Here is an 11,855-nt window from a genome sequence, read left to right on the forward strand (position 1 = left end):
ACACAAGAGCCGCACACATCATCAAGGAGCCAAACTCTAATCAGCATCACAAGGAACCACCCCCCCCACACACACACACACCGGAAGAAGTGCTGTCCACGATGGCGCTGGTGAAATGGTTTATACCCTAGTCATCCAACTCCAGGCTGTATAAGAACCCTCCCCTGCAGTCCTGGGGTATGTGAGTGTGTGTGTGTGTGTGTGTGTGTGTGTGCGTACTGTATGTGTGTGTGTGTGAGCTGTATGTGTGTGTGTGTGTGTAAGTGAATACCTCCAGAGTGTGCGTAACATGTCTGGGGTCCTACTGGGATACCGACAGCAAACCAAAACAAGCGTCCGGCATAAGGCCCCTCTGGTCTGTTTCGCCTTAGCTGCGCTCCCAGGTCTGCTTTCAAACGTAATGCAACTTTAAGTGCATCAGGCAGGATTATTATGCCGGTGGATTATGGGAGTTGGCACTCCACTACTGTAAACCACAGGAGCGGTAAAGCATCATTACAATAGCCCTATAACAAGGCGATGACAGCACAAAAGAGTTTTCACATCTTTAGATCTTTGCAAGGCAGTCGGTCTTGAAGAGGGTATCTAAGGCCTGTTGACTGGAACACATTGTGAAAAACTGGGGTCTAGATCATTTTCCCTCTGTGGACACTTTTAATTTAAGAAGCGTATAACATTTTGTTACCAGTTTTGTAATATTAAAACCCTGTTAGTTCAAGCTGTTCATGATCTTTGAATGGGTATGGGGGTGGGGGGGGGGGGGGGGGGGTAACAACCCTTCTACTGGCACCATATAATCCCATAATAAACAGCTCACAGGGAAGTGGCAGCTAGGGAACTGTCCTAATATCACACCAAAGTGAGTCAACGAGAGCAACCCCCCCCCCCCACACACACACACACACACAGCTCCTAAAAGACCTCCTTTGTGAGAGAACCATCGCCATGGCTACTGACAGCGAACTGTAAGCCTTTTGAGAATTATTAGCATTCTTGCCGACTCCGAGCACTGTAGCAAAGCTGCTCTCTTTTACCAGAGACTTAGCTGTGATAAGGGGAGAGAACACTCCATCTCCACTTGCCCCGGCCCCAGACTGGGGAACAGGAATTTCCATCCACCTAAGAAATTAATTAAAGTTGAATTACACCGAGGGGTGGGAATCGGCGAGTGAAACACAAGACCTCACACCCGGGGTTGAGAGAATGTGCACACAGGATTTTACTCTCCTCTCAATATCGTCTTTTTCTTCTTTGCTATCAAACACTTTAAAAAATGACTTGTTGGTTTAAGAGAATAATATAAATTGAGTCTTTGTTCATTGTAGGGACCATAATAAGCATGACACGGCTTCAGTTGATCACAACCGCTCAGTGGGCTAAATTATACGTCGTAGTCCTTGAAACTTCAAAATCGGACGTCTTTCGTCTGAAATGGTCCTCTGAGACATTTCATAAAAAGGTACAGTCAGTGAGTCATTGTGGACAAAGCCTCCAGCCAGAGTCGACTGGCTCCTTTGAGAACTATATTTAGAGGCCTGAGGGACTACAAAGGCCTTTCAGAGGCGACCTTGATGACTCACGCGCGGAGTGTGTCGCCACGCGAGCGAGGAGGGAGAGAGAGAGTGTGTGTGTGTGTGTGTGAGTGTGTGTCTCCGACGTGGCGCCAGCCCTAATGCCGTTACCGACATGCAGTGGCGCTACGCTTCTCACCGATGCCAAGGGAGACAGAGTGGCACATACACAAACATCGCACGATGAGCCTTTCAAGGCCGGCTGTGGTTTCTATGGTCAATTTGGGCAAAAGCCGTTTAACCGTGGTAGCTTGTTTTGCTTTCCTTCCCCCGTTTCTTTTTGGACTTTTTCATTTTTCCAGAAATTCGAACCGTGGGCGCTGTCGTGGGCCCTGCGACCGATACGTCCGACCGGCCAGCCAGACATGTCCGAGCGTGCCGGAGGAACGAGGAGAAGGAGACTGCTCCCTCTCGAGACATGCGACCCGTCCCGGGAGGTCCGCCACGGGGCAACAATGCCGGCTTTGTCCTCGCCTGGGCAGCGCTGGCCGAGAGAGCGAGAGAGAGCGAGCGAGAGACAAAGACAAAGACGTGCGCTCGCAGTGGCTCTCACTACAGAGAGAGAGCAAGAGAAAGAGAGAGAGAGAGAAAGAGAGAGAGAGCGGCCTCGTGGCTAGACCCGTGCGATTGGAGAAAGCGAGCGGCCGGTCGCACGTCCCCCTCGTCAAGAGTTGACTCGAGCCGACAGTCGAGCGGCGCCTTCACAAGACCTGCGGGCTCGCCCGGGCCCTGAGGGGACGCTGTGGGCCCCTTTAACCACCTTACCGGCGGCGGCAGCAGCAGCGTGAGCCGGTTTCATACCCGCAACCACCATCACCACCATCACCACCGCCCCCACACCACACCCCGCCCCGCCCGCCATGCCCCCTACTCCCTGCGCTAACACAGGCCTAAAGCCTAACCCTTATCCCTGGGGCAGGAGCAGGCAGGATTAGCCTGAAGTTCACTCTCTGCGGTTTTTCTCCAGAAGTGTTTTGTTTTGGCTGTGATATGGGCTCCACTTGCATAAGGTTTCCGTGGGTGGGGTGGGGTGGGGTGGGGTTGGGTGGGAGTATTGTGGACCTAGGGGCGTAAAGTAAGTAAGTAGTGTAATCTCATTTCCCATGTGCTTTGCAGCCCAGGTCTTAAGTCTGCGACTGCAGCTGAATGCAAAGTAGAGGGAACGAGATGCCAAAACCAAACAACATTTAGACAGCGAGAAGAGGAAGAAGAAAGGAAAAAAAAAACACACCACTGCAAATTTCTTTCTGGATTTATTTGTAAACATGGCATGGGGACAGCCCACATTCACACATTCTGATGCGATGATGGACAGCTCACCACTAGACAGGCAGACAAGCAGAGAGACAGACAACAATGCTCGACAACAATGCGATGCAGTGTGTGGAACGCACCACACCCGCAGTCCACCGCACTGACGGAAACGCCGATCTACTGCGCAGGACCCTGGACAGAGGGATGGACAGACAGACAGACAAACAGACAGAAGGTAGCAGAGAAACAGGAGAAACAGAGAGAGAGAGAGAGAGAGAGAGAGAGAGAGAGAGGGAGGAAGACAAAAAAACATTTAATATAAGAGGCGTAAAGGGATTAAAAATCAAAGTGGTGCATTTGAACTGTGTTATTGAACTGGATAGAGATCAAGTTCTGATGCAGGCTGTTCCTGATCCCGCCGCTCCCCGCCCCTCTAAATCAGTTCCACGAATGAGTCGTGTGGTGAGACAGGGGAGTTGGCAGAGGAGGCCTACCAACATCTGGGCCTAATAACCACACGAGAAAAAAAACACTCCAGCACATGTGCTCACACACACACGGGCACACGCACACACACACACACACACACACACACACACACACACACACGGGCACACACACACTCACAGAAACAGACACACACACATATAAACATGCAGAAACACGCACACACACTCACAGACACAGACACACACACACACAAACACACACACACACGCACCCCTACCTCTTCCGCTCACTACCCTGGAAGTAATGAGCCATGCAGCATCTGGACTTCACACACCTTTCACTAGAACACATACATATACACGCGCGCGCACACACACACACACACACAAACCCCTTTTGACAGTTCTAAAAGAGCTACTGTACCTTTGCCACTGGTGTGGGTCTGGGTACACTGAGCCAGTCACAGAGCTGATTTCTGTGGCCGCGCACTGTTTCTAGATTACTCTCCCTGGGAGCAAGAAAGAAAAGAGAGAGAGAGAAAGAGAGAGTTCTCTTTTAAGAACTAACTTTCACAGGCAAGATAAAAATATACTATAATAATAATAATAATTAATAAAGTTAAATAAATAAACATACACATACTGTACATGCACAAACATAAACACGTACACAACTAAAGTATGTAGATAAACAGGACTCCCACTCTAAGTCAAATGTGAAATTCCATAACTTTTCCCTGACTTTCAACACTGAATTTCCATGACTTGAATATGAATGAATGAATGGCACAATATACTGACCAATGATTTCAGAGCAGCGTTCAATAATCCTTTACTTTTTCAGAGCAGGAGGTGAATAAATGGTCATTGAATAAACAGTCTTGCTACTCAAGCAAGCAGTAAAGCTAACAACAGAGACATTCTAATGAACACTCAGCACCCAAAGAATCCTCCATAGCAATCTATGGGGTAAGTTTGTAACACCAATATGGCAGTTGTCTACACATATCTCGCACCTTCTGCCACAGAAAGTCGGCATGTGAATACATCCTGCCAATCATGTGTTGTGATCACGCAGCTTGGTGACGTGACGCCTTGCACACGTGCAGTGGGTCCAATAACCGCCCAGAGTGTGTTGCAAGATGGATGGCTGCCGAGTTGGGTGGACTTGCCTAAAAGCACTTTACTAATAACCAGATATACACCAGTTCTGCATTTAAATATTCGTATTAATGTATTTTGATAAGTCAATTCAACAAAATTCTCTGATAGCCCTAGCCTGGCTAGCACCACCACTTCTCAATGAGACGTGGTCTGGGAACCAAATGTTCATTTTCTCGTATTTGAAAAAATGCCCAGATCCGTTTATTGGGCGGCACGGATGTCTATCAAATGTGTTTGTGCATAGCTCATCATCGTCTTGCTTTCCCCCCTGTTCTGTGATTGGTCTCTTATCTGAGGCAAGAATTAGGGCGGTAGTTTCCTGGCCGCCTTAGCAGCGTGCATCAAATCGCGCGCAAGGCAGTATGGGAACACCCAGGCTATGATAGTCCACGACTCTGCCCCATAAATTATTTAAAAAAAACTCTGACTTTACATGTCTGGAATATAATTTCTAAAATTCCATGATATTCCCGAAAGTTCCATGACCCGTGGGAACCCTGGATAAATTATCTTCAGCAAGATAAAAAAAGACGAGAGTGAGAGAGAAACAGCCTCACAAAGAGGCCATCCAGCACAGGAAGTCCCCCAGACACTTGTCTGCTTCACCACTGCTCACCAGTTAGTGTCACTAAGCAAGGTCATCACATCGTCCAGGACTTCAGGGTCCACCGCATCGTCGTAGGTGAGGAGCATCTCGTACACCTGGCCGGCAGTGGTCTTCCTGATCTGAGCAGCGGAACACACACACACATTGACGCACGCACACACACACACACACACACACACACAAGGACACTAAGCTGAGCAGAGACACAGGCCAGGATTCATCAGAGGATTCGGTCCGTCCGCAGAATTAGTCAGGGCTGAACGGACACAAACACTGATGGCCTGTGTACAGTGTCCTACTTCACAAGGAAGCTCCACAGAGTACAGTGTCTCAGCACGCAGGCAGCTAAAGGCCGCACACACTGGCTGTTTATGGAGGGGCTGGAATGTTCAATGACACAAGTCATCAGCTTCATTTTAGACATTCCAATCATGTCATGATTATAAGATACATCCATATTCGACATGATTGGAAAGCCCACATGTATTGGCTGGTTATGGAAGGGGCTGGAATGTTGAATGACAAACGTCATCAGATTCATTATAGATATTCCAATCATGTCATGATCGGAACATACAGTACTTCCATGTTTGACATGATTGGAATGTCCATACCTCCCTTTCTGGAGAGGAGTTAAAAAGAGAGGAGAGAGAAAGGAGAGAGAAAGAGAGAGAGAGAGAGAGGAGTTAAAAATAGAGGAGAGAGAGGAGTTTGAAAGAGAAGAGAGACAGTGGAGTTAAAAAGAGAGGAGAGAGAAAAGAGTTTAAAAGACAGGAGAGAGAGAGAGAGAGAGAGAGAGAGAGAGAGAGAGAGAGAGAGAGAGAGTAAAAGAGAGGAGAGAGAAATAGGAGGTAAAGAGAGAGTGCTCACCACAGGGAAGGGGTGGCACAGCAGCATCAGCAGCTGCAGTAGGACACTCTTCCTCACACTGCCTTGGAACTGGATCATGCCACAGTACCTGTGTATGTGTGTGTGTGTGTGTGTGTGTGTGTGTGTGTATGGAAGAGTGGGGTGAGACAGAGAGCTTTAAAAGTGACATAATCTTCAATCTAGGTGTTAACAGAATATAATGTGTCGGTCAGAGACTCACACGGCTATGCAGGGACGCAGTTTCTGGACGTCTTTTGACCTTTTGATCTCCTCCTTACAGAGAGCCAGCAGGGCCAAACAGAACGGATGGCTGGACGTGAAACACAAAAGACAGAAATACTCCTACAATTCCGGCTAACGATTTCCCAAACACACAACGTCATTTCTCCTTCTACCAGCACAAAGTGAAATCTGCAAGGGGGGCATTCAGCAGGGGTTTTTTTAAGAGCGTGTGGTGTGGTCATGCGTGCTGTTGATGACTCACTTGTCCTCGCTGGTGAAGAGCTCGAAACAGCCATTAGCCAACATCTGGTCCAGCATCTTCAGTAAAGGCACAGAGACCCTGCCAATGTGAATATGCACCGTTAGGCACGCAAAATACATCTCCTCCTTATTCATCTCCTGCTAGGAATAAAAGTACAGGTGCTGTTACCAGTTACCCGCCACCCACGCAACATAACTTTAAATGAACTAAGAAGCTCTTAAGTGCTAAGAACTTCTTAGGAGCGCTCTAAGAACGTTTTAAGAACACTCCTAAGAGGTTCTTAGCACTTAAGAGCTTCTTAACGAATCTGGGAAACGCGGCCCTGATCTATTCCGCGTTTGGAGACTAGTTGTTCAGGATGCTTAGCCCAAGTTTTGGAAAAGGGGAGGATGAGCAGGGAGGGACCTACCGGTCATTGCGTTGGTGATCTTTGAAGATGCGCAGGAGTGTGTCTCCGAACTGGCCCAGGGCGGCAGCATCCTGCTGGATCCCCCGCAGGTGGTCAAACAGGGACTGAGAGGAGAACCGCACCTGTGGGAGAGGAACACGGACACATAGGGTTGAGAGGAGAACCGGAACTGTGGGAGAGGAACACGGACAGATAGGGTTGAGAGGAGAACCGGAACTGTGGGAGAGGAACACGGACAGATAGGGTTGAGAGGAGAACCGGAACTGTGGGAGAGGAACACGGACACATACTGTAGGGTTGCTCTCTCAGTTACGGCAAAGATCATTGTTATCACTGTTATCTTGGTAACACTGAGACCACACTAATTTAACACTCAACTAGACCTCCGCCAAGCGAAAACATAACCGCCTCCTGGATCCAGACGGTGATACGGATCACTCCCAAAATGTAACAGTTTCTTCCTTGGATCATTTCAGACTTTTCCTGAAAATTTAATCGAAATCCATCCATAACCTTTTGAGTTATCTTGCGAACAAATAAACAAACAAACAAACAAACAAACAGACAGACAGACAGACAGACAGACAAACCGGCAAACAAACAAACCCAGATGAAAACATAACCTCCTTGGCAGAGGTAATAAGAATTTAGACATTATCCATTCTTTTTTTTAGTTAAAAATGGGATGGGATTTTTAACATTGGATTTAATAGAATTTTAAATAAATCCCTCGACTAAAGATAAATACATAAATAAATGTGTATATAAAACAAAAAACTAAGTAAATCACAAGGCCAAGCGATACGCTGGATTTCTCTGGAACTCAAGACAGAACATGAACACAGCTGTTCTAAATGGCATGCGGCAACAGAGCCATACAGTATCTTCAATAAGCTCCTATCACAATTGAGATTGAAATTCAACTAATTCCACAGCCCTACACACACAAAAAGGAGATTATGAACTGCTATACACACAATATCATGAAACCAAAAGAGCAGGCTAACCAAACACATACACACCTGCAATGGCGAGACACACAAACACAACAGACAAACAGGAGGATGTCATTATCCTCACACACACACACATTCACACACACACACACACACACACAGGGGCCTGGAAGCAACAGATTGCATCGATGAGACCCTCTCAAATCACTGATGCTTCATAAAAGTTAAACCCTGACAAAAACAGGAAGCTCCTACTGCCAAACCCCATCCCAGTGAGGCTGTATGGAACGGGGGCGTTGAGGGGGGGTAACTGAGTCGCAATGAGCTGCCCCGTGGAGCAACGGACATGACTAATACCCCAGTTACCCCGGGTGGGCAATTGAAGCGTAGTAGTCTTAGAAGACTGTAGTCTACTGAAGTCGTTTTAGAGGAAGTAGTTTTGACTGGTCAAATCTTTTGAATGTGCATGTCACCATCACGTCTGGTGTAGCCAGTTCCATTGATTAAAGTGGAAGCTACACATCACGAACGGAACACTTGCGTGCCTGGTGTAGCCTCCCTGTTACACCTATACAGGGGCTCAGCACCAGTAATAATAAAAGCTGATCCTCAGCACCAGTAATTTATAGTTGATCCTCAGCACCACTAATAGATGACTGATCCTCAGCACCACTAATAGATGACTGATCCTCAGCACCAGTAATAGATGACTGATCCTCAGCACCAGTAATAGATGACTGATCCTCAGCACCAGTAATAGATGACTGATCCTCAGCACCAGTAATAGATGACTGATCCTCAGCACCAGTAATAGATGACTGATCCTCAGCACCAGTAATAGATGACTGATCCTCAGCACCACTAATAGATGACTGATCCTCAGCACCAGTAATAGATGACTGATCCTCAGCACCAGTAATAGATGACTGATCCTCAGCACCAGTAATAGATGACTGATCCTCAGCACCAGTAATAGATGACTGATCCTCAGCACCAGTAATAGATGACTGATCCTCAGCACCACTAATAGATGACTGATCCTCAGCACTAGTAATAGATGACTGATCCTCAGCACCAGTAATTGATAGCTGATCCTCAGCACTAGTAATTGATGGCTGATTAGCTGATCCTCAGCACTAGTACAGTAATTGATAGCTGATCCTCAGCACCAGTAATACAGTAGATGGCTGATCCTCAGCACCAGTAATACAGTAGATGGCTGATCCTCAGCACCAGTAATACAGTAGATGGCTGATCCTGAGTCGCAATGAGCTGATTCAGTAACAGAGGTGGCAGAGCTCTCTGAAGAAACTGGTTTAAAAAAAAAAAAAAACCCTCAACCAGTGAGGAGAGGAGAGGAGACCCAGCACTGAGCACACCGCGTGATCACGCCACATCCCTGCGAGCCGCCGTCACGTCCGACAAAGAGTTCACGAGAGTTCGTCGGCAGGGCGCTTCATCAGCGGCGCGCCGGCTCTTAATGTGTGGGAACCGTTCCTCTTTGTCCGGCCAGTCTTGGCACCGGCCCGCGCCCGTCCCGTCCCGTTCCAGACTGCCGGAGCGAGTGGGGTTCAGGACACCTCCGTGGGGCCCGGCGGCCAAGCGGGGGGAGACGAGGGAACGGGTGGGGGGGGGGGGGGGGGGTGGCGTGGACGAGGAGGAGGGGAGGGGGTCTGAAGAGCCTCGCGAGAGGACTTGGGGGTTTTTATGGGTTCTGTTGGCAGATGGACGCGGTGCTGTTTTACGGAGCTCAGTGCACCTATTAAGCGGGCCCGCACCTTATTTTTCTTGGTTACGTCGACAAACAGCGGAGGTTAAAAATAACCCCGACACCCACAAATCATAGCAGACGTCGTTTTCCCCCACAAAGGGCCCAGGCCCATGGGCTCGCCTTCCAGCATGGGGGAGGGAGAGAGAGAAAGAAAGGGAGACAGAGAGAGAGAGAGAGAGAGAGAGAGAGAGACTGTATTTGGTGGGCAGAGAGCCTGGATTGTGGGGGAGAGGATGTGGGTGGATGAAGAGAGAGAGAGAGAGAGAGAGAGATCGAGAGAGATAGAGAGAGAGAGATGGAGAGAGGTAGAGAATGAGGGGAGAAGAGAGATACAAAGAGAGAGAGAGAGCGAAGGGGGAAAGAGGTTTAGGGAGGAAGAGGGGGAGAGACAGGGGGAAGCAAAAGGAAGGGTAAGAGAAAGAAAGGAAAGAGAGGATTAAAAGAAAGAGAGAGAGGCAGGGAAAGAACGAGTAAGTGGGGAAGGGGGAGAAAGAGGGGGAGACCAGGGAGAGAAAGAGAAAGAGAGTGCGCACGAGAGAGTGAGAGAGACAGACAGTCTCACGGCGGAAAGGACACGCTACATAGAGCCTCATTCATCACTGAAACGCATGACCTCAAATCAGCGCGGCCTCGGCTGCCAATCCCATTCCAGCGCGCGCGCACACACTCTCACACACACACACACAGACAGACAATTTGTTCTGAATGGGAGCCGGGCCCCATTGTTGGTCTGTTGTGGTCGCCGGCATCCGAGCCGCGCACAGCGACCGCGTCCGCCTCGACTGCACTCCCTCCCCACCGCCACCGCCACCACCGCCGCCACCATCACCACCGCCATCTCCTCCATCTCCGCCGCCCCACCACCATGTGAGACTGCGCCACACCGTGTGGCCGAGTCATGGGGGCACTTCCACGAGCTGGGAGGTTGCGGAAGAACCAGCAAGCAAGCAAGCAAGCTGGGACCATTTTTTTTTCACTTACGATGTAAATTCAAAGCCAATCTGGCTTCATTTCAGGGGGATTAAAAACGGCAAAACATCAGGTTAGGTTACAGTCATAACACACATAAAGCTTCCTATATAAATGCAGTCGGGAAAAGACTATTGCATATCCACACACACGAGTGACTCCTCTAGCTGCTGACCTCTCTCTGACCAGCTCAGAGTGTTGCCTTAATGCAACGGCAAGTTGGCAGGTTAACCTGAGCGGGACCCAGGCTACAGAGTTTCAACGGCGCCCCCTGTCGTCTGCTGTGACATTGCACATCATAGGGACTGCGAGGACTCAGGAGAGTTAAGCTCTGGCTCCTGGTCTGCACTGTGTAATGAGCGGCAAAAGTCCTGAGGGGTTCAGCTCCAGGAGGAGACTGCTGTTTTTAAGCCTCTTTTTTCTTTTCTTTTCTTTTTTGTCCTTCTTTTCTACTTACACAGCAGCCGCACATCTTGGTCAAGTGTCTGGTCCGCGGGGGGATATTAAAATAGGAGCAATTTATAGCACGCGTAGTTTTTCTGCTTCTTCGGCAACGCTTGCTTCTTTGTTTCTTTTCTTTGGCAAAACAAAATGGCTACACAGTTTGGCTTGGCTAGGCGAGGTCTGGCTCACGGGTTTGGCTAGTCTCAGTTGTAGCCCAGTGTATGTTTATGTGTTTCTGTTTGTGTATTGTGATCTCAATTAATGTGTGCGTGTGTGTGTGTGTGTGTGTGTGTGTGTGTGTGTTTGTGAATGTGTGAGAGAGAGAGAGACAGAGACAGAGAGACAGAGAGATAGACTGCGTGTGTGTATGTGTGTGAGAGAGAGAGAGAGGGAGAGAGAGAGAAGAGAGAGAGACAGCTGGTGTACCAGGGACTCTATGAATGTATGTGTGTGTGTGTGTGTGTGTGTGTGTGTGTGTGCTGGCGTACCGTGGACTCGGTCAGGCCCCCCACAGACACAGTGAGTCCCAGGAGTGTGTGGTACTGGTAGGCCTGCAGCCGCAGCAGCCTGGTGATGTGGGGGAAAGCCTGGGACGCCGCATTCCAGTTCAGGTAGCTGGCCTCCGCCCTGCACACACACACACACACACACACACACACACACACACACACACACAGAGAGAGAGAGAGAGAGTCACATACACAGATCTTCTTCTCAATGTAGGCCACAATCCAGAAAAACACTCACCCCTGCTGAATCATTCCCACAAGCCACTCTGACTCTCTCTCTCTCACTCACACACACACACACACACACACACACACACACACACACACCTCCCGTAAACGAAAATCATTTCGTAATTTCGCAATAACGCCGAGATGACGCGCAGTGGGGAGTGTGAGTG

General features: G+C 48.9%; 1 protein-coding gene across 1 annotated transcript in view; it reads right to left on the reverse strand.

Moving 5' to 3' along the window:
• Positions 1 to 2,812: 2,812 nt before the first annotated feature.
• Positions 2,813 to 11,855, reverse strand: part of tbcd (tubulin folding cofactor D) — a 38,110-nt gene continuing 29,067 nt past the window's right edge. The window contains exons 32-39 of the mRNA XM_062533218.1: positions 11,437 to 11,575; positions 6,809 to 6,930; positions 6,400 to 6,477; positions 6,136 to 6,225; positions 5,916 to 6,003; positions 5,055 to 5,164; positions 3,699 to 3,783; positions 2,813 to 3,017 (exon numbers count right to left, since the gene is read on the reverse strand). Coding sequence (XP_062389202.1) covers positions 3,003 to 3,017; positions 3,699 to 3,783; positions 5,055 to 5,164; positions 5,916 to 6,003; positions 6,136 to 6,225; positions 6,400 to 6,477; positions 6,809 to 6,930; positions 11,437 to 11,575 — 727 coding nt within the window. The 3' untranslated portion in view covers positions 2,813 to 3,002. The remainder of the gene's footprint in view (positions 3,018 to 3,698; positions 3,784 to 5,054; positions 5,165 to 5,915; positions 6,004 to 6,135; positions 6,226 to 6,399; positions 6,478 to 6,808; positions 6,931 to 11,436; positions 11,576 to 11,855) is intronic.

The sequence above is a fragment of the Sardina pilchardus genome, chromosome 3 (genome assembly GCF_963854185.1).
Source record: "Sardina pilchardus chromosome 3, fSarPil1.1, whole genome shotgun sequence".
In the NCBI taxonomy this organism is placed as follows: Eukaryota; Metazoa; Chordata; class Actinopteri; order Clupeiformes; family Clupeidae; genus Sardina; species Sardina pilchardus.